This window comes from Corvus kubaryi, unplaced genomic scaffold, assembly GCF_017639235.1.
Source record: "Corvus kubaryi isolate FWS band 111438036 unplaced genomic scaffold, C.kubaryi_AGA036_p1.0 133, whole genome shotgun sequence".
NCBI classification, from domain to species: domain Eukaryota; kingdom Metazoa; phylum Chordata; class Aves; order Passeriformes; family Corvidae; genus Corvus; species Corvus kubaryi.
The window spans coordinates 36285166-36308739 of NW_024580667.1; the positions used below are offsets into that span (position 1 = coordinate 36285166).

Consider the following 23574-nt stretch of genomic DNA (forward strand, 5'->3'; position numbering starts at 1 on the left):
TTCTTTAAATTATTCTCCCAAGATCAGTGGAATACTGGTCCCATCATCAGTTAAATGTCAGTTGAACTTCTGGAAAAGGCTGAGAGGAATTCAGGTTTAATGCTGAAGTGATCTAAGTTATTTCACAGCTGAGGCTGCAGCAGAATTACTCCTATTACCTCAAGTCTGGCCAACCTACAACAGTGACAGTGCAGAAAAGTCGCTAGCACTGAAGGTGACAGGTTAGAAACTCATACTCAATTTGAAGTCTCCGTATGAGACATCCATCTCTGGCACTAATTTATCTTATGATCTTGGATTAAAGTATGTTGGGAGCTGTAATTACCATGAGAACTGGGAATTTTAACCTATAATGGCAATCTGTGGCAGCAAATGTCAAGACAAAAATAGTTTTCCTAAGCCTCAGCAGAGGGAAGGATCTGTTGGCCTTGCAGTCCATTTGTAACAGACCAGTGACTACGTAAGAAATATGAGAGGGAAGAAAAATTGTTCAACACTGTGACAGGTTTCAGATGAATAAACTGTAAATTTAGAGGGAGAGTTGAGGAGAAGACTGCTGGAGTGTTCAGATTAAGAACTGGTGAAAAATAAGGGAATAATTCTTTGGCTGTCAGAAAAAGGAGATCAAAATACAGATTGGTCAAAGCAGCTTGTTTGACCAAGGGGTCTAAGGGCACCTCACACTGAAGTGGTTTAGTGAGAAGCATGTACCTACAAACTACCAACACTGTATGTCATCTTGTGGCAAAAGAAAAACTGGAATAGAATAAGAATTGCACTGCTAAGAGAAGACAGAGATGATCCACAGCAGTGTAGTCACACTATGGCTTGCAGACCATTGATGGTGAGTGAAATACCAGAATCTGATCTGTAAAATAATTAGCAACCCTGTAGCCTCATCCATGGATTTGTGCAAGCATAACGGAGCATTAACAAGCATTAAAATATCTGAATTTATGATTCTAACGTAAAAATTCATATGCTATAAACGTATTTTATTTAAATACAGACTTTTTAGCACAATTATTATCATCTCTCCCAACTGCTAAGAAATAGTAGGATGCAAGTTGTCCAGATATTTTATAATTGCATTCCTTTATTAACATGGTTGGGAACCCCAAGTTTATAGCAAAACTGGGGGGAAAATAGGAGCTTACACTTTCTTTTGGAAGGAAGACTCTTAGAAAGATTCTCTTGAAAAAACTTCCTGGGGCCTCCAGCAGTCAGGATCTCACTTTTCAATTCTTTAGTATCACAGAGTAGATCTATCATTTAACTTTAATCCTTTCAGAAGGCCCAAGTTTATCAGCCTAATATACTATAGTAAATTCTTGTTGACAACTGCCAGTTATGAAAATTATAATATGAACAGCAGTATATACATTTAGTATATAAATGTGAATAACCAGTACAAGCAGCGTATTTCTGATTTAACTTAATTTAATCTAGGAAATCAGGACCAAAGAATAACAGGAAACCAAAATAAAGCCATGGTTTCCAGAGAGAAACCTATCTTTATTACAATTTAATAGCCAAACATAACTTTCCCCTAGTTTGAGGTGTTAATTCTGGTAATCACGTAGAATTGTGACCATTTTATTTTCTTTATAATGACCATTTTATTTTAGAGACAAAGTTATTCAAAAGAGGATGCATCGAGATAGCGTGCATCCAGCACTAATCCACTTGCCTTCCTTCTCTTTTTCTTCCTTTCTGTGTCTTCAGTGTCCCATAATTTGGAGCTGCACATCGCTCCTTCAGCAGCGCTAGGGAGGGGGGCGGGAAAGCTCATCCCACCACTCTTACCAGCAGAAGGATACAGGAGATAGAGGTAGCAGCAGCTGGCACATCAGAGGTTAAACAATTTGCTTTTCTTTAACAACACTTCATTTTTGCCCTCAAAGTTTATCTACATTAAAATACTCTAAATGTAGTGTGTTTCTGTAAGTCTAATTATATGCGGCATGCGAAAACATATTTGATAATCACATTGCTAATTATGTGCAATCACTTCAATACACAGGTGCAAAGCTCGAGAAATATGCATATTTTAATCACCTTGTATATAGATATAAACCACAACTTTTCACTTAAGCATTCAGTGACTCCTTATTTCTCTGGGACTACACTTCCTTGGGTTTTTGATTGGCCAGTGCCAGAGAAAGAAATATACTAGGCTAATACAAATCTGGAATTTCATTTATATGTGTATGTTCCAGTGCTAAAAAACCTGCAATTCCTTACTTTTCCATGGTTTATGAACATTTTAGAGCATGCATTTTATAATTTACTGATGGATACAGCATGCTGACTTCAGAGATATGGGAATCATAATTTTTATTTTCCTTCTGGGAGCTTTAATTCTCAGTGTTCCTTTTGTATACATTTGCCTGGAAAATCATGTATATATGCATGGAAATGTGCCTTATCCATCTTGGATTACACTTGAAGGACCTTCTTAATGGTTTAGAAACAGAGGGTCCTAAAAATCTTGAGCAATAAATTAATTTTCATTATATTTGTAAGAGCTTGTGGCTGCACTTTTTGCTTCTCTTTCATTTACATGTAACTGTTATTTTTTACATTGATTTTTAAAGCTGTTTTCACAAAACGGATTGCAATTCTCTTTGTGTGTAAATCATAAAAATTGAAAATTTTATATACTCAGATTAACTGAAAAGGACATAAAATATTAATTTGCGTAATTCAAAAGTAATATTTCTATTTTCCCTCTAAAGATATTTAGCATAAATTACTGGAAGGAATAGCTTTATACTACTTGTCCGTAAGTATTCTTTTTCACTTTGGGAAGTGAGCTGAAATGACCCCTGACAGACGAGAAACTCATCTACTAGTCTGCTTCTAACATTAACAAAAGGACAGTCTGATAGAAGGGACAAAGCAAAATCTGAAAACCAGCACTGAAATTTGTTCCACTGGAAAAAAATCCATCATTTTTCACACAATAAAGCAGCACAGCTTGTTCTGTTTTGCTTTAGCTACACAAATTTTTAATTAAAATAAATTACCCTTAAGAGTCACAGAATAGTTGTTATGTGTATTACACATGCCAGCCACCATAACAGCATTCAACAAGGCTTTCACTGAATCAATAAGCCAAAAAGAGACTCTTCTATGAAGTCCTTTTTATAAATAGTGCTGCAACTCACACTGGGTGCCCTGAAAAAAGGACCCTGAACAAAGAAATCGCTGGGCAATTATACCCTTACAAGTTTCCCACCCCTCATGCAACTGATTGGACCAGTAGTAATATTAAGGTCATCATGGGCACAATGCAAAGCACAGGGACATCCATCTAAATAGAAGGAAAACTTCTTTACTGTGGGGGTGACAGAGCACTGACACTGGCTGCACAGAGAGGTTGTGGAGGTACTCAAAACCTGCCTGGACATGATCCTGTGCACCTGCTCTAGGTGAACCTCTTTAGCAGGGGTTGGACTAGATGATCTCCAGAGGTCTCTTCCAACTCCAGTCATTCCATGATTCTGTGATTCTGACTGAGGTCTTCCCATTCTTCATTGGGTCCCTTCACTCTCTCTAGATGGGCCATTTCTCTTCTCCCTAAGGTTGCAGCTTCTGCTGATGATTGCAATTTCCTTATCTTCAGGCTTGAACTGACTCTGGGGGCCTTCTTTTACTTGACCATAACATATGTTCAAAATATCTAGGTGAAAGTTCACAGCTTGCAGCCTACAACTTCAGCAACTTTAGCTAAAAATGCTAAGCAAGTTGTGCAAAGCGAGTTCTGTATAAGTAGCACACCAAATCGCAGCACACAGTTTAGGTTGGATGAGTGCACTGGAGGCCAGCTTGCTCTGCTTGTGCATAAAGCAGGACCAGCTTCAAAGTCACCTCAGGTTGCTCAGCACCTTGTCCAGTCACGAGTCACAGCACCATAAAAGACAGGTGTAATTCTATGTCACCATTCTGAAATTAGACCAACACAATGCACAGGGGTTTGGAGAGTCGTTTTTCTTTGGTGAAACATTGGGACAGTTGGCCAAGAGGTGGTGGTTGCCCCATTTCGGGAAATATCCAAGGTCTGAAGGGATGGGGATCTGAATAATGGCCAGTGGAAGGCGGTCCTGCCCATGGCAGGGGGGATTGAACTAGATGATCTTTGGTGGTCCCTCTGAACCAAACTATTCTATGATTCTATGATTCTTTTAAGAAATGCATTATAGTTTTCATTCCTGCATTAGAGGTGCGCTAGCAAAACATTCAGTGGGAAGTGAGGAATAAACACAAGATTTCTCCTTCCAGCTGCTCAGTCACACAAAGCCTGCAAGCCAGCTGGTCCTGGCAGCCAGCTCTGCTGCAACCCAAATGCTGCTCCATGCAGAACCAGGAACAGGGAGTTACTGCACAAGTTACCTCTTCAGGAGCCTGTGCCTCCTTGCAAGGCAATGGTTTCTGCTGAGTCTGTAATTCAGCCTGAGCCAGGAGCTGCTGTCAAACAACCCTGCCTCCCAGCATATGCTGTCACTGGAGCACGCTGGATGGTGCACTCTGCACCCCGCACAGGTGGAAATACAATTGCAATTCTGACCCAGTTTAAAAAGGATAGAAGAGTCTGTTCTAAGAAAAACTGCACTTGGCTTTAAGTAGACAGTACGTCATGGTTCTGCAGTCCTCGCTTCTGTCAAAGGTGACTTGGTTGAGTGCACATTCAGGACTCACTGGCTAATTTTTTTAGGCATTCTGGAAAAGATTCAGAACTCTGCTCACTGATCTGACTAAAAAGGAAAAATCACTGATATACTTCATGGTACAGGTATTTTATCTTTATGTTTTCCACCTTGCATGTAGCAATAGCACCTTTTGATCCCTACATAATAGGCCTCCAGGTTCAAATCCTACCACCCTATTCTGGGAAATAGTGTATTTTCTCAGTGAATACACCTGTGCCTTTACACTAAAGTCTCTTTTGGTGCTGGTGTAGCACTATGTGGCCAGAATTGTCCTAAGGCACTTCATTGCACATACCAGCTTATCAATTAATGTAGAAATACTCAACTTTGTGTGTTCTATGTATAAATATTCTGTCTTCTGAAGTTATAATCTCCCAAACAGTTGCATGTGAAAAATCATGTCTAAAATACAAATATGCGGCTATTATTTGAATCATCAACAATGGTGATTTAACAACCTCATTGTACATTTTAGGCTAAATTATGTGTCATCAGTGTATCACCTGTGTTCCTTTCACTGAGTACATAGACAGATTCACAACTTACAACTAGAGAAAGAAGAAAAAATGTTCTTTTTTTCAACACCCAAGAAACTCACAGGGTGTTGTAAATAAGAGATTAATTATGAGCACAGGCCAGTTAGCAACCAAGATTGTCAGCCATCATCAGAAGTGCCAACTCATGCTACATGATGAGCTTGACCCAGGAATAACAAGCTATGATTTAGCATAGACAAACTCAGAAAAACCCTGCAACATAATAGATAAGCCCTGGTTTTATCCACTGGTGCATTTAGTTAATCAGATTTGGCATAGTAGGAGCCAGGGCAATATCAAAATATCAAAAAATCAATAAAACCACACTGGTTTTTGGCACAGCAGAGCAGTGGCATTGCTTATGAACTTGAGCTGATGTATCCAAATGGAGCTGCATTCCCCATTATGACCACATTTTACTGTTCTCCACTACACAGTACAGACATGCCCAGAGTTTTGAAGGAAGTTTTTTGACCTGGTCCAGGAAGTATATTCTCCAGATCATGAGAAGGATGATTTTAAATAAGAGGCTGTAACTCCTATGTTTATTTCACAAAGCAAAATGTTGCTTCAGTTTCCTTTTTTTCTCTTTTTCTTTTTCTAAAAGTTGGAAAGAGAAGCATTCTGGCAGCAGGCCATTTGCTATCACTGCAGCTGTATGAGTGGGCATGGCAAAGCAGCATAAATTCTTATTGCTAGAAAGTTGCCACTGAGCAGATTCTGTGAGCTGTTGAAACCAGGCTTATATTACTCCCGCATCAATTTTTCTTTCACTGGCTCATCCCTGTAAGTCAAAATGAAAAGTTAACAGACTATGAAACATATTTTGCATGGTCTGCTCCAGAATACCACTATGAGATATGCTAATGAAATAACCATGGCTGGCCTATAATGTAATGGACAAAAAAGCGGTGCAGTACAGCATCCTTAGTCTTTTCAGGGAAACACCTCAAATGCCTTCATAGTAGTAACACTGACAAGTTCTAAAGAGATTGGCCTCCAGTCTCACACTAGATAAAAGGATGCCAGCAGCTACTGCTCAGGAGGCCACCAATTAATAACCACATAACAGGAATATCTTTTGATTAGTGTTTGACATTTACATTACCTCCAAGTTAGGGAGAAAGGGAGCCTTTCACCAGGAAAATTGTCTTCAATCTATTAAGAAAATAAAGTTTTATTTTCAGGTAACTGAATATGCTGATGAAGCTCAACTTATTTTCACTTGTTGCTACTGTTTCTATAAAATAGACATAGCTTACTGTGACTTATAAAACATTTGCATCTTACTGAGAAGCGTTCATTAATCACTCCCTCTATTCACACTGAAACCGCTATGATAATCAATTCCTATTTGCACAGCTGTGATATGAATAATTTTAAATTTTGGCTCTAATTGTTTTTCTGTTCTGCTGAAAAATGGTTTCAGAGAACTAAGGTTTTTTTCACACACACACAGACACACACACACATATATATGTGGAATGTATGTACAAGAATGGCCAAGTGTTATTTGAAATAATTACATAAAATTCTGCTGTAGAAATGAAGATTAAGTCTGCTCTCCATCTTCTAGGTTTGCATTCTGCTTAGCAGATTAATATCTGCCTTTGTCAAATACACAGAAACAGATTTTTTTTTAAGTGTGTACTGGCTCTTCATGGCTAGAATGTAGTTAAAGTACCAAAGCAAAGGAAAAACTAATAAATATGCAAAAGCTTTTATAAGGAATGCAACGTTCTCTTACAACACTGTACTTCTTTCCAAGGAGCAATCCAAACTGCATCTTAAGCAATGGATTAGGTTGCCCAGAAAGGTTGTGCAGGTGTCAGCCTTGGATTTTTTTTCAACACTTGACTGGACCTCAAACCTAACCTTGTTCTGAGCTGGAGGCTGGACTAGAAACCTCCTGAGGTCCCTTCCAACTTCATTTCACCTATCTATGATCATAAATTTAAGGCCCCTAAAAATACAATAACCCTAAATGGGAGAGAGAGATATCTCAGCAGAGAGAGACTCTGTTTCTAATGGAGATCTCTGAATTTAAGCAGAAAGGATCTTTTCTCAAGAAAACTACTGCACTAGCTATTTTCTGTATTTCACCACAGACTAATGATCTGACCTTTGACTCAGAGCTACCACTTTATCTTGCCACTGAATTCAAAGCTAGTTATATTTCCATAGCCAGTGCCAAGAGATTTTATTTTTCTTGTATGGAAAATCATGAATTGTCGCAGCTCAAGATGAAACAAGTGCAAGCTTAGGAGTTCACATTTAAGCAACAATAGCAGCCTCTTCAGTATCAATATAAACCAAAAGGTAACAGAGCAACTTTATACAGAAAAGCAATTGATAGATTAGGGTAAGGTGGGTGCATCCATCATCACATTGTATCACATAAAGATACGAAAAATGCGTGATAAATGTATATACATGGAGAATGTGCTAAGTACATCTCAGTTTTGCTTGAAGAAACATCAAAAAAGCAACTTGTAGCTCCTTTAACCCCCCCAGGATTACTTGGGCTGGGATGTTTTTTGGTAGATGGTCAATATAAACCAGCTATGGCCTGTTCTGCGCAGAACAAGTGTAGTGTCAGTTCTACTAAGTTCATCAAATGCATTTTGAACTACCATAATTTGAGATGAACACTAACCATCCAAACTATACGATCCATACATAGTCTGCTCCCTGGAGTTATGCCCTCACTGGCTCCCACCACCCACAAAGCAACTTTGAGCAGTCAGGAGATGACTGTGTGCAAAATAAATTAAAGTGTATGCAGCAATAATATATTCCAGGTTTCAGCTTCGACTTCCATGAGTCATATTTTGGAAAAGGCAATACCCCCTATTTTTAATACAGCTGGGGGATTCTTTCTCCAATGAAAGACTATGCAGAGCTGCTCTGCGTTAGCATCCCACAACACAGCTCCAGCAGCATCAGCCTCTCTTAGGTCTGAAAAACTGAGGGAGGGTGGCAGCTTTGTTGAGGAAATGGTATTAACTACGGAGATTTTTAACAGCAAAAAAAGTTAGTAAGTTAGAGAACGTGAGTCTGAAAATTCCAAGGTAAGTTAGGCAGAAAGTAGAGGCAGGGCTCCTGTGAAGCTAATGCTTATCGAGGAAAAAAAACCCATGCAGACGGGAAACAAAACACATCTCAAAATAGAAGTCGGTTTGGAAAACTTGGAGGAAGAGGAAATTAAATACCTTCCTCTTAGAGGAACAACTGTATGTGTATATTATGTATGAAGCAGCTCACCCAGAGTAAGACTTTAACCACTGTTTGTAGGCTGGTGAAGGCCGAGGGAGAGCAGCCCGCTAGGACACGGCCAGCGGGAGGTTAGGGGAGAGCCACGGCGGGCGCCTGCTGTCCTTGGACACAGCCATGTCCCTACTCAGCCTCCTGCAGCCACCGCCACCCAAGCCTAAGGGCACACTACGTAAATCATACTTGCACTAAACAACCCGAAACCTTAAAAACTAAAAAAAAAAAAAAATAACGGGAATACCCCACCACCGGCAGAGCGGGCGGGGCCAGGCGCGCCTCAGAGCAGCAGCGATAGCGCCGCTCCTGCGCACGCGCACTCCTGCCGCCGCGTGTCACGCCGCCGGCCGCCCCGCTATTTATGGTCCGTCAGCCGCTCTTGGCCTCCGGGCCGACCAATAGCGCAGCGCCTCCGGGCCGACCAATAGCGCAGCGCCTCCGGGCCGACCAATAGCGCAGCGCCTCCGGGCTGACCAATAGCGCAGCGCCGAGGGCGCGGCGCAGCCAGTGGGAGCGCGGCACGGCCGTGTGGGCGGGGCGCGCGCCGGGGCCGCGGCGCCGTGCGGGACTGGGCGTCCCTGAGCGCCGCTGCTCCTCATGGCGGGTTTGGCGCTGCTGTTGCCGCTGGCGCTCCTGCTCGCCCTGCTGTGCACCCGGCCGTGCTCCTGCGGCACCGCTCCGGCCTCCTCCTCACAGCCCGTGACCGCCCGGCTGGCGGCGAAGTGGCCGGCGACCCCGCTGCTGCTGGAGGCGAGGTGCGTGCAGCCTCCTCCTCTTCCTTCTCCTCCTCCTGCTAGCGGCCGCCCTGTCCCGTCTGTCTCCTGGGGGACAGGAAGGTGGAGGGACCCCCTTTTCCCTCCACTGAGCTGGAAGGAGGGCTGTCAGAAGGGGATGTCCACGCTTTCCCTATCGGAGGGTGTGTTAAAGTACTCCTCGGATGTGAGGCTGAACTGCTTTCTCGCCTCGAAAAGTGTTGTGGACAGTGGCAAGGCTCTCCCACGCTTTGACGGAGCTGTACAAGCGGCTTCGTATTTAAACTGCTCAGGCGTTTTGCAGGTCGCTGCGTTGAGGACTTGTAATGGGCCAGTTACACAATCCCTGCCTTCCACTGAGAAACAACATCTTCGTCTGCCCCCAAGTAGTTTGCACGTTAATTGATTATAAAGGTACTAGTGAAGATGTGAAACACGGTGGTATTTTAAAAGGTATTGTTAACTTGTCATCACAGCTTCAGCCTGGAGAAGAGAAGGCTTTGGGGTGACCTGATTTCTGTCTCGCAGTACCTGAAGGGAGTCTACAGGAAAGATGGGGAGGGACCCTTTCTTACAAGGGCATGCAGCGAGAGGACAAGGAGGAATGGCTTCAAACTGAGAGTAGGTTTAGACTAGATGTATGGAAGAAATTCTTGACTGTGAGAGTGGTGAGGCACTGGGACAGGTTGTCCAGAGAAGTTGTAGATTCTCCATCACTAACAGTGTTCAAGACCAGGCTGAAGGGGACTCTGAGCAAACTGGTCTAGTGAGAGGTGTCCCTGCCTATAGCAGGGGATTGGAACCAGATGATCTTTAAGGTCCTTTCCAACCCAAACCACTCTGTGATTCATATTTGGAAGGGAAGATGTTTTCCAGTTTTAGGTGCTTGTGGCTCCCCTGCCCACTTGGCTTAAATTTGTTTTGCTTTTAAACTTACTTACTGTTGTTTGGAGAACACCCATGAAGGGAGAACTGCAGCTTCTGTAATCAAAGGAGAGGCAAATTTCCAAAGTAAAGATTAGAAAACGATATAGTCATGCTGGCAAATGGAAGTTTTTGGTAGATATAAGCAGGGGGAGGGAAAGCAACTTTCCTTAAGGAAAACCACAAACCTTAGAAATATTATCTGTAGATCATAGAATCACAGAATGGTTTGGGTTGGAAGGGACTTTAAATACTGTGTAGTTCCAACCTCCCTGCCGTGGGCAGGGACACCTTCTGCTAGACCGGGTTGCTCAGAGCCCCATCCAGCCTGGCCTTGAATACTGCCAGGGATAGAGCAGCCACAACTTCTCTGGGAAACCTGTTCCAGTGCCTTACCACCCTTACAGTAAAGAATTTCTTCTGTATATCTAAACTAAATTTTGCTTCTTTCAGTTTGAAAAAAAAAAAAGGAAGTATGGTATTTGGAATAAAGTAAACCTCACCTTTTATGCTTTGTAAGGATTAACATGTTTGAAAGTGTTTCAGAGATTGGCAATCTCCCTCCCTGCACAGCAAAGTAGATGTCATTGATGAAAGCCTGTAATTTAATGAAAAACTATAACCTAACAGAGTGCGTGTTCTTATTTGTATATTTAGCTACTATGAAATAAAATTGGTGTACTGAAGTGATTTAATCTGTAAGTGTATATTGGAATATCTGTGGAAAAATAAAGTGGGTATTTTGGGGGTTTTCTATATCAAGAGAACAGTCTGCATGCTTTACAGCTCTGATTGTTGAGTTTGGATGACTGTACTTAGTTCAAAATATCTTTTGACCAAAATACAGCTCAGTTCAGTGTTTATGCTACGGAGATGGTTGTTAGTCGTTGAATATCTAACATTTGGTTCCTGATGGGTATTTATTATTTTAAACAACTGACGGTTTTTACTGTGGTACACCTTTGAACAAAGTCAACTTATGGACAATAATTTTTGTTTTTAAACAGTGAATTTATTGCGGAAGATGGTAATGAGAAGTTTTGGCAGTTCTTGGAAACTGTACGGGAATTAACAGTTTACAAGCAAGGAGGTAAGTTAAATAGCATGCTGGTGTTTAATATATTATCTTGTGCTGTATTTAACTTAAACATAACACATTAATTGGTTCCAGGCAGGTCAAGCCTGACTCTTCCATTCTTGCTTACTAGGTAGGTTTCTTTCAGAAAGTTGTAGCATGTTTTCTCCTAAGAGCAGTACTTGTAGAGGAGTTTAAGAAAAAAAAAAAGGAAGATGACATGGACTGAACTGTTCTTACAATATGGAGCAGAAATGTAAAGATTAAAGATACCTACCTGCTTACATGACTAGCTTATAGGATATTGAGACTTCATGTTTTCTGTATGATGGATACTTGCAGGGCATAAAATCACACAAATAACTAAAATGAGAATGCTAGCTAAAGGAAAAATTTAAAGAATTACCAGAAAAGCTTTAATACTTGTATGTGGCATGGAGACTGTTATCTAGCATCAGTACTGCTGATAATAAAGAATAAAGGTTTATCACTGACAAAATAGGACTAAAAAAGCCTTGCATGATTAGACAGAAAAATTCGAAGTTGTTAAAAATTCGGAGAGAAGGCCAAAGCATAAAATCCAGTAAAAGAACCATAAAAAGCCACGCCAGAAGAGACCTTGGAGAGCAGTTTACGAGAAATGTCCATGGTAATGAAAAATTGGGAAACCTACAGGGCTTTACACCAGGTTGGTCAGTCTTAGACCTGCTTGGTAGGTCAACAGATGAACAAGGTAAAAAAGGCTTCAGAAGGTAAGGCTGCTTCATTTTGCTCTTTACTTACAGAGTAGTACAACTCTTTAGTCAGGAGTGTGAGCACCTAACACTACTGCTGAAAGAGACTTGAGGGAAATTGAATGGTAAATTAGTAGTCAAAAGCTAACAAATTGTAGAAAGATCCTGCAGAAAATGACAATGAGAAGTGCAGGTTCATGAAAAATGTTGTATAGGGGAGAGAAGACTTGAGAAACAGCATTTCAACAATTGTGACTAACTGAATACAATTTTAAAAACGGTGGTGGTGTGCATGTGGTAATGTTATTTGAGTGCTCAGCAGTGCCCAAAGCAGCCAATAGACTTAAAATATTACTAGGAGGGGAACAGGGACATGTGTGGTAAACATAATGTTGCTGCTTTTGATTGCATGATGGGCTTTTGTCGAGTATAGTGTGATGTTTTACTTTACTGTATCCCTGTGTTTTCCTCATCATTTCTTTAGAATGGAAGAAGTACAAGCAGAAAATGTATAAAGAACTGTGATTTTAGTTGTAGAGTATCAACTGGAAAAATTTAAAAAAACACTCCAAGTTACTGTGAGATGATGATCTCACGGTTAGAAGTATATTCCAGTATGAAACCAGAGAGTCGCTGAGAACAGAATGCCCAGGTGGTGCATGCTGCTAAAAGACATTCTGTATAAGGCATGAGGACATGGAAAATGGAAGTAGGTGCAGAATTTGACCTGTGGTCAGCTGCTAGTAGCATTTGTTGAGGCAAGTGCTGTTGACTAATGCTGTTTAAGGTCTTTGTCAGCACACAGCACAGTGGCATGTGTTATACCCTCCATGAGGTTCTGAATGACACAAAACTGGGAGGAGAAGCTGGAAGGTAAGGCTGTAATTAGAGGGACCTTGGCAGGCTGGAGAGACAGGCCAACAGAAACATTGGGAAATTGAGCAAAGGCAGTTTACAGACTCCCTGCACATGGGGTGGAATAATCTCAGCAACAGCATAATGTTGGTGCTGACTGACTAGAAAGTGGTTTTCTGAGAGATAGAATGGGGATCCTTGCAAACAGTGAGAAGGCTGGCTACATGCCAGGCTGCAGCAGGAAGAGTGTAGCCAAGAGGTCAAAGAAAGTGTTTATTCCACTGTATGTGGCGCTTGTAAGACTGTGGAGTACTGGGGCTCCCTGTGAAAAGAAAGACAAGAGTCCATCATTGGAGCAAGTCTAGGAGATGAACTCTGCAGTTGTTAGGGAGCTGGAGCAGACTTCTGAGGAAAGTCTGAGAGAACTGTGAACCTGAGAAAGACAGGAGTAAGGAGAGATGTTGTATCTTCAGCTTCCCAACAGAGAAATGTGCAAAGAAAGTGGAACCTTCCTGAAGGTACACAGCAGTATGAAAAAAAAGGGCAGAAGTTGAAACATGGAGATTGTGGTTAGATACTAGAGAAAATGTTTTTGCTATGGCGTTGGGTAAACACTGCAGCTGACTGCTCCAGGGGGCTCTGGAATCTATTCATTGAGATAATTCAAAATACTACTGCTTGAGGCCTTGAGCAGCCTAGTCAAGCCTTGAAATTATATCTCTAAGTAACACTTTGGGTGAGGTGACCTCCAGAAGTCACTTTTAACTTACCCTTTTTTTTCTATGAGTGGTTTAGATGCAGTTGGCATTGCCTTGGGGTAAGACTGCTGTATTAGATGATGTGTCAGGTTTTTTTTTTTTTTATCAGCCATCTATTTTCTGCTTGCTTGGACATGCTTTCCAAGGAATTTGAAGCTTTAATGACATTTATTATTAGTGACACAGATGTCTGTTGAAATTAGCTGTTAGTTAAATACCTACTTCACCTGGATAAACTCTGTGATTGAGAATAAATAAATTACAGTAGGATGATTTCCGTGATCTATCATGCCAATGAACTGTTAGATGCTGGCAGTTGGGAACCTTGACACTGTACTGAAATACTACTTTAATTAAGCATATTGAGCAGTTGATGTGTATATTTATCTTTATGGCCAACACATACCTATGACAAGAATGCAGGAAAATTTGAAGTTCTGGCACCAAGTGGCTTTCCTAAAAGTGAAGTCGTAGTTGGGGTAGTCTGAATCTAAGGAAATGGATGCTCTTAATGAACAGGAAGTCTGCATTAGATGTTTACAATAAACTGGTCAGCTTGAGTGAAGAATCTGGTGCTGCAAAACTGCAGTGGCACAGTTTACTGCGAGGTGTGCAATAGTTTACCTCTGAGGAGAAGTTGGTTCTCTGTATGGTGTGGAATGGGTTCTGTCTTAGTTGCTGCATGTCATGACACATTGACGTAGAAGGATGTTCATGATGTGTTAAAACTGATGTAGCAACAACTACTTGTGTAAATTAAAGGATCTGGCTGAGAAAGGATTGGTTGGGGCAATTGGCTTTTCAGTTCTGAGTGATGCCAAGAGCAGACAGGATGAATAAGCAGGAAATAAAAGCATTGTTTGTTTGTTTAAATAGAAACATTTTCATACAAGATAAACAATTCCTAGATTTGAAGCTGAAAATTTGGGTTTATGAAGGAATTGGATGATAGATTTGTATCCCAGTGCACCGTTGAATGTTTCAGAAGAGTCGTAAAGTGTTAAAGCTAGAAGGCAACTTAAATCAAATAGGGTAGCTTGCTTTTTTCCTTCTAAATCCTCCCTTGGATGATTTTCAGTGGTTTTTTTTTAATCAGTTCTCAGAACTTGTTGTTTTAAATTTAGAATAATCAACATGTCTTGTTAATTTGCTAATTTAAAGTATTTAGCATTACCAAATTAGGTTTATTAATGGTCTCTTTAGCTGTGATATTTGTAGCAATTTAATGGATTTGATAGGAATTATGTATATGGAATTTGGTAAAATATTTAGTCTGGTGATGTATTTGGTGGTTTTAACTTTTTTTTTTGATATGAACGCAAATCAACTTGGGCAGCATCTTGATTATACCATATGGAAAACATGAACCGGTTAGTGATGGGATACACTATTAGATTAATGGGAGGTCTTCAGGTAACATGAGCAACATTGTTTATATCTACTTAATGTGCAACATATTTTCTGCCAGGCTTGTGAAATACTTGGAAAGGCAGGTGATGCTATTTTGAGCTGCAGGTATGTTATAAAGAAATCAAAGCTGCAAAAATTTCCTACTAAAACCAGCACTTAAAAAACGCTGAAGATGGCATTTAAAACTTGCTGCTGCTTTTATATCCCTAAAGGTTAATTTATGATTGCTGAGGGAAGGTAAGTAGCCAGTTCCCTGCCGACTAATTATCGCTCGAGTGTTTACTGTCTTCCAAGTGCTTCAGTTTATATATTGAATTTTCAGCAGCCTCATAAATATATATTAAAAACCAAAACAAAACCAACACACAAACATATTTTCTCTTTGGAAACAATTTTCTCTGAAAAAAATGCAACGGTATATTTCATATAAACAACAATCATGCAAATTATTTGTTGCAATCTAGAAGACTACAGATTATTCAGAACTAAATTAGACAAGTATTTTTTATGTGTATATAAACCTTAAAGATTCAAGAGGAATCAGTTTCACAAACATGGCATTTCTATACGAATAATGCAATAAAATAAAGTATTCCCTCTTTACTGGCATCTTATTTGAATGGCATAGAGATTTGACTGGCCAGTGATTGCCTGAACTGCTGTTACCTGGGATCTCTAATTTGCTAGCTGATCTGTGGATCCAGACATACGTAGCTATGCAGTTGGAACAATCCTCATACTTCCATCCCACAAAAAAATTATTCCAGCACACTGTGTTCTTCTGATTAATTATGTCCCTTATATTTATTCTCCCTACCTCCTGTGCCTTAGTATTTTGAATTCTGTTGTGGGTTACCAGCATATATTCAGATTAATTTTGTGCTGTGTGTGCATGAGGTCTGAGGAGCTGTGCTGTAATACTTTCTTATCTTTGGTGACTGCCATGGTTGTCTCTTTTAATTATTTTTAACTTACCTGTGATAAAAGATACTGCTGTAAATTGTGGACAGTAAATGTCAACATTTAAATGTGAGTCTGCTTAGCTGGCTGTTCATTTCTTGCTGTAGTCAATCTGATCAATTTGGCTACAGGAGCTGGGAGAGCTTTTCAGCTGACAAATTAAGGCATCTTCAGAGTGAGCTTTTCAGGTTTTGTTGCCTGCTAGGCTGTATTTCTCATGGCTAGGATGAAAGTTCACAGATATAAAGCTCATACATGTGCATTCAGATGTCTGGAGCTGTAGCCTGTTAACATGATCTCTTCTACTTACTTTTAAATTTATGTTTTTAATGATTTAGTGGTAATGTGCTGTCATGCAGGATTTTATAACCAGAAAAATCTGGTTCTTCATGATTGCCTGTAATGCCCTAAGAAACTTATTATGACTTCTACTCTTTTGGCAAGGTTAAAATGAACTTGGAGGGCAAGTAGTTACCAAATATCAAGGATTCAATACTATGTGAAAATAATTTGCAAAGCTCAAGCCATAGTTTTGATTAATTAAAATTAGCTCAATTGGTTAGAGCATGGTGTGCTAATAACGCCAAGGTCACAGGTTCAATCCATGTGCAGGCCTTAAGAGTTCACTTAAGTCCACTGTAGTGTTGAACTTGAGGATTCTTGTGGGTTCCTTCCATCTCAGAATATTCTCTGTATGTAATAAACTCTAAAAATTGGTTTTGCATTAGGTGGCTCATATAGCATTTGACATGGATTCATGTATCTCGGTGAAGTTTAAAGCACAGTTGTATTCTAAGTGAAGCCAACAGTGTTAATAGAAGTTGAAGTAGTGGGAGTGAATCATGATTTGGTAAATATATCCTTGTCAGTGTTGTACAGTCATTTTTGAAGGCAGACAAAAAAACTTTTTTTTTTTTTTTTACTTATTAAAATCATCGTTGTCATAATAACCTTCCAGGAAAAAAATGTCAGCTGTTTTAAATACAGCAGTGAAAGCATAGATGAAATTTGTAAGCCAAAAAATTTAAAGACTTGTGGTAAAAATATTTTGAGGCAGAACTTTTAGAATCATATATTTAATGGCTCTTCGTTGTCTTCAATAGGATGTTATTTGGGGCTGAGTGGGGAGGCAGAAATTCAAGATTTAATTTTTTTTGTGGAGATAATTTCAAGAAAATTTAAAAATATAGTTATTGAAAAAAAGTTTCAATCTGGAAGGATTTGTTACTTCCAAATTTTTATATTCACTGTTTTCAACATGTAAAGCCAAATTTATCTCATTTAGAATCACAAAATCATTAAGGTTGGAAAAGACCTTGGAGGCTGAGTACAACCTTAGACCAATTGCCACTCTGCCAATTAAACCATAGCACCAAGTGCCCCGCCCAGCCATGTCTTGAACAGCTCCAAGGGTGGTGACTGCACCACCTCCCTGGGCAGCCCATTCTTATGGTCCACCACCCTTTCAGTGAAAGAATTCTTCCTGATGTCCAACCTGAACCTCCCCTGGCACAGCTTAAGGCCAATTCCTCTTGTCCTGTCAATACTTGGCAGGGAGAAGAGGCTGACCCCCACCTGGCTACGTCCTCCTTTCAGGTGGTTGCAGAGCGTGGTAAGATCTCTGTTGAGCCTCCTCTTCTGCAGGCTAAACACCCCCAGCTCCCTCATCTGCTCCTCACAGGATATGTGCTCTAGAGCCTTCACCAGCTTTGTTGCCATTTGGGTTCTGCCAGGGCTATGTGTGGGTGTAGAGAACATAGGTTTTTCATCGATTGAATTGAATGTAAGACAGTAACAATTATATGTCATGGATTAACTGCAGCCGGCAACTAAATAGCACATGCCCACTCTCTGTCCTCTCCAGTGGGATGAGGAAGAGCATTAGGAAAAGGTAAAACCTGTGAGTTGAGATAAAAACCATTAATACTTGAAATAAAGTGAAATATAATGATAATAACAGGAAAAAGAGAGAGAGGAATAAAAGTTCTCTCAAGTGATGCATAATATAATTGCTCATCACCCACTGACCGATGGCCAGCCTGTCCTCAAGGAGAGATTGACAACTCCCAGCCAACACTCCAGTTTATATACTGAGCATGACATTTCATGGTATGGAATGACCCTTTGGCCAGTTCAGGTCAGCTTCTCCTGGCCATGCTCCCTCCCAGCTTCTTGTGCACGTTCTCACTGGCTGAGCGGGGGAACTGAAAAGTCCTTGACATAGGGTAAGCACTACCTAGGCACAACTAAAACTTCAGTGTGTTATCACCGTTCTGCTCTCCTTGAATCCAAAACACAGCACTGTACCAACTACTAGGTGGAAAATTAACTCTACCCCTGCTGAAATGAGGACATCATGTAGAATTCATGAGGAGGAGCTTTTATAAACTTACACACTTCCCTAATATTAGGGGTTTTTTCTAGTGAATTACAGCAAACTCAGCCTTTCTAAATAATGAGTTTTAAGGAGGAGAAGGCAGAAAGGAGATACTAGAGGCTTTAAGAGCAAAAGAAGATTTTTTTTTTTTTTTTTACAACCACGACAGGGTTGTAAAGAGGAAAATGAGAGGATAGGAGCTGCTTAGTTATGAAAATTGAATATGCCTCTAGAATGAGAATTGAAGGTTAATTATTTCCAACCAATGTTCTCAATATATTATCACTTCTGTCATTCCCAGCCACCATCCACCTACTTTCTTAGTCAGAGTCCTAATTTTGACCTTGAAAATACAGGATATGCAGGGAGAGGGGGGAAGCTACTTCACGTGTTCCATCCATTCTCATACTCTTGTTTATCATGTATTTTTAAGGAAGAAATAGAATATGTGAGAGTAGCCCAAAGAATGACACCTTTAGAAGATTTTTATTTATGTAAATTGCATGATTGGAGGGTTTCCAAGCTAAATGTGAGTAAATTATTTGTAAAATAATGCTCCATTCAGGACTTTCCGTATAGGTTTTTCAAGAGACATTATTGTTGAGTGGGTTTTTATATTGCTGAAAATAATTTAGATATTAATTAGTGCTATTGAACTCTCTTCTGTTGTTTTTATGTTATTTAGGCCTCTGGATTCATAGGACAGGGAACAGTTACTGGTGGACAACACTGAAGACTTTCGAATGGCAAGCAGCACTGGCATTAGTGCTTGTCTATTATATAGTGCAGATAGATATGTCACATCATTTAGGGCTAAATACTAAAAGTTTGTCTTTTTTGTTTTTTCTGTCTTCAACAGATTCAGAGTACTCCTATTACAACTTAATCTTGAAGAAAGCAGGACAATTTTTATCCAATTTGCAAATCAATCTATTGAAGTTTGCACTTTCCATACGGGCTTATTCTCCAACTGTTCAGATGTTTCAGCAGGTGACAGTATTGCCTGATATATTTGGTACATGATTGAATGAGGTATTTTGGCTAAACGATGTTCATTGTTAGAGTTCAGTAAAATATATGCCAATATTATTTGGAATCAAACATGATGAAGGTGATGCTTTATAAGCTGGTTATATTGACAGGAACAAATATTCATATTCAGTTATAAGGCTAGCATTCCTTTCAGGGTAGAATTTTTTTGCAATTGTTCATTTTTTAAAATTCAGGTCATGGGGATTTTTTTGCATTGCTTCGAATAATCCTGTGGGAATTCAGACATTCCCAGAGTAGGACATTTCCTGTAGCTTTAAGTAATTGATATTTGTTATTTAGTGGATTTCTCATCTTTCTAATTGTTTTAGTATTTGAAAAGTTGAAAAATAGAAAAATCTGCTTTATTAATGAAAAAGTGAGTGTACATAAATTCATTGTGCCTCTAAACCTAAAACTGCTACTCCTCCTTTAGCAATGCCACCTTTAAGATAAAGTGAGAAATCCATGTTTCTGAAACGTAATAAGCTATAATAAAATTAGGGAGTTTTGCAGGTGTTCTCTGGAGGAATATCATACTCTCAGACTCTTTTTGTTTTTATCTTTCAGCTGGTGAATCCAGAGTCACTGACATGCAGTCACAATTCCCACTTCATACTGGAATAGCTGAGTAGAGCTTAAAAAAAAAGGCAGGAGATGGGAAAGAGAGAGAATCAAAAATTGACGTTACTTGTTTGGGATTTGTTGGTTTAGAAGTTTAATCTTTGTATGTTAACGTGATTGCTGATAGCAACTAAAGTTAAAAATATCTCAAAGTACAGGCTGTGATTTCAGCTTGTGGAGGAGATTTCTCAGTCCTGTCTTTACAGAACATAAATGTACTTTCATTTTCTGGAGTATGACTGCATTTAATAGACTACATCTCACAAAGAGCATAGGGTCTTAATCTTTTGATATTTTTCTTCCCCCCCCCCCCCGCCACGTACCCAATTTTGAATGGGCTTAATTAGAAACACAACTTAATGGCAGCTGTTATTTTAATCAAAGGGATGTGAGTTTAAGTTGAAGTGCAATCAAAGCATTCTGGTTGAGTATAATTGTTGAAATATTAGATTGCAGCTGATGAACCTCCACCAGAAGGCTGCAGTGCATTTGTGGTTATCCATGAGAAGCACACCTGTAAGACTAATGAAATAAAAAAGCTGCTGAAGAAGGCTACTAAGAGGTAAATACAATGATCTGGTTTAGCAGGAAAAATAGATTACTAAAGAGCTTAGTATTATGAATTCATCAATTATGAATCAAAGTAGGTTTTAAAATAAAATCATAGAGCTTTGGTCCCCTAATCACATGGACAATTTTGTACTTTTTCCTGTTTTTTTGGTGTGTTGTTTTTTTTTTTAACATGGGATAGTCAAGTTTAAGTTACAGTGTACTTTCTATACAAAGTTTCAGTGTCACACGTCTGACGTGGTACTCTGCTGACAGATTCTGTAGTCAGTGTCACTGCACTTGAGTTTTTCTGCGTTGCAAGGGCTTGGCACATGAGTAGAAGAGGAGTCTACCTCAGCTGGCATAACCTTTCCTCACCGTGTGTTAGACTTTGTACCTATCAACTCTTTCCACAGGTTTTGTCCTGTGGTAACTAGCATCAGTCCAGAGTTCATTTGAGCTCTGAAGTAAAATACATAGAACCTATCGAAACAACAGTAACAGTATAATGAAAGCATAATGTTTAATCTCTCTTTTTAAAAAAGATATTATTTTGTGGGTTTCTTTAAGACCTGTGTGTAATTTTTGTTTTCTTTCCTCCTCCCCCCGCCCCACGCCATGGTCACCATAATATACATTAGTGTCCATACCCTCAGGCACTTCATGGAGACATGTAGAGCAGAAAGATGATTTAGTAGGGTATATTTCTTTGATTTTGCTTTCTGTCAAATATAAATTGTGGGGAAAAACAATGAAAACCTATAAATTTGTCTCTTTGGGGTTGGTTGCTTCTGAAAATAATTTTGTGTTCTACATGTATGATTTGTGGTGTCTTCTAAGTCCATTGATACAATTACCTACTAAATAATTTTCTTTTGCTTATTCAATAGCCAAGCTTTCTGTAAAAGCATCTCACTGTCTAGTTCACAATTTCTCATTTTTAACTATTACATTCTTCTAACAAATATCTCTTATTTTCTTAGGTAAAAGCCAAAATATAGTACAAATAATTAAAAATGTTGTTAAATTCTTGTGGCCATATATTAAGGCATCATGAGACCTTAACATTTTATTGCAATGTCTGAATATAGTAATCTTTTAAAGCAGTTAACTAGACCCAGCACATTCTCCTTTCTGGAGATATTATTCCCAAATGTACAAGATTCTGGAAAATCACAATACTAAACAATAGAATCCTGAATTATTCAGATTTGAGATAGTTAGACTTCTAGAAATTATTAAGAACTTGCAATAAAACAGAAGTTTCTTTTATTTGATTTGTCTTCTATTTTCAATAGCTTTGCATGCACCAGTCATATCACAACCTTCAGAGCTGCAGGAACAAAATCCTGATAAATTTTCCCTCCTTCTCCCCACCCCAAAAGTAGTTGTATCACTCAAATACTTAGAATACCTGGAGCTAGACTATGAGCAAAACATGTTCACCTTCACATGTTCAGGTAGTCTTTTCCACTTGTACACTTGTTCCATTTGTACTCTGGGTAGCAGATGCTTTTCACCTATGCTGGTGATATTTAGGCTAGGTGATAAAGATAGGGCTGTGCTCCTGTTCCTTTTTTTTTACAGGGTGAACAAATGATATATGGGACAGTGTGCCATCTTGCAGGTGATTGCTCTAAACCAGTCATTCTTTTTCTGTCTTTTCATAGAAGAGATCTTTTTGATTTATTGATTCTTTTTTTAATTTCAGAGTATTTTCCTTTGTGTTCCATTCTCTGTCTTCTGTCTGTCATGACTCTTCCAATTAAGCCCGGCCAATTTAAGCTGTACTTTCAGTTGTTCACCATATTTGGATGAGGATGCTAGAAATGTTCTGATTTTAGGGACTGATAGTTTCAAATCTCACTGGAAGAGGAAGAAGAGACTGCAGCATTCTTTTGCGTGGATTCATCATCTCAACCCCAGATTCAGGAAGTCTCAGGCTCTTTGGACTAAGGAGAGCCCAAATATTCTGCATGTCAAGGTTAAGGTTTTGCTTTTTTTTTTCCCAGTCCTTTATGCAGCAGTGACTGTGATTTTGTCTTTTGCACTTTCAGCCACGTTGCAATGGACTGTGTGGTTCTAATTGGAAGTATTTTGTGTGGAGCTGCAATGGCTCCAGAACTCAAGGGCTCTGGATGTGTCAAAGTACTTGTGGTTAAATGATTGGGATTGCTTATCTTCCTAACTGTCCAAAACACAACACTAAGATTTCTGGGACTATCGCTGTGAAGAGCAGAAGCATTAAATGGAGCCACATTTTGCTGAAAACAATCAGTATCTTACATTTGTCAGTACATGTTTGCTGTCTTTTATCACATTGCTTCTGCATCCTATCCTGACAATTATCTAGACAAGCATACAGTTGCCTGTACTACCCTAGTGAGTGATAAGCAAGTGCTGAACTCCACATCTGTGTCATTTTTTTATCTTTTTGTCTGCCCAGCTGTTCTTCCTTGTCTTTCAGGCAGCCTTCTTATGAGCATCTCTTATGGCAGGAAATAATTAGCTTTCAGTTCTAAGAGCAGGAGAATCAATTCCTTGTCACTACTATTCAGTGTTGAAGAGAAACAGAGAGCAGAGGCTTATCTTGGATTTACAAAGGCTGAACACTTTAATTCTGAACCCAAGGTCATTAGAAGAGCTCTATGCAGTGTTACTTCACTGCAGCATTCAATATTTTTATGAAGCATGTTCACTGTGATTTGAAATTCTTCCTTTGAGACTGTCACTGTTCAATCATAGCAGTACTCAGTAATCACCTTGGTTGGTTGGTAGAAGTGGTTAGTTAGGAAGAGAGAAGCTCCCTTGATTTAGGTTTTCCTCTCTCTACATGACTGTGGCAGCTCTTGTCTCTCTGGCTATGAGAAGGAAGTTGTTCAAGTCACATCTCACACGTATGCTTTTATTGGGGCAAATCTGGATCAGTTCTTTCACAGAGCTTACTCATTCAAGAGTGGTTTCAGGCTCCCAGATCTCACCTATTTGCTCTGCCTTGTCCTGTGACAG

The 23574-nt window shown here is 39.5% G+C and overlaps 1 protein-coding gene and 1 long non-coding RNA gene across 4 annotated transcripts in view; one reads left to right on the forward strand and one right to left on the reverse strand.

Annotated features, from left to right (window-relative positions):
* Positions 1–3627: 3627 nt before the first annotated feature.
* On the reverse strand, positions 3628–8910 carry LOC121671614. Its single transcript, XR_006018555.1, has 2 exons — positions 8513–8910; positions 3628–6406 (listed from the first exon to the last, which is right to left on the reverse strand). It is a non-coding gene; the product is annotated as an uncharacterized LOC121671614 (long non-coding RNA).
* Positions 8911–9057: 147 nt separating this feature from the next.
* Positions 9058–23574, forward strand: part of UGGT2 (UDP-glucose glycoprotein glucosyltransferase 2) — an 80102-nt gene continuing 65585 nt past the window's right edge. For all 3 annotated transcript variants that reach the window (XM_042043616.1, XM_042043626.1, XM_042043645.1), the window contains exons 1-4: positions 9058–9273; positions 11202–11284; positions 19223–19353; positions 20466–20578. In XM_042043616.1, the coding sequence (XP_041899550.1) occupies positions 9116–9273; positions 11202–11284; positions 19223–19353; positions 20466–20578 (485 nt within the window). In that variant the 5' untranslated portion in view covers positions 9058–9115. The remainder of the gene's footprint in view (positions 9274–11201; positions 11285–19222; positions 19354–20465; positions 20579–23574) is intronic.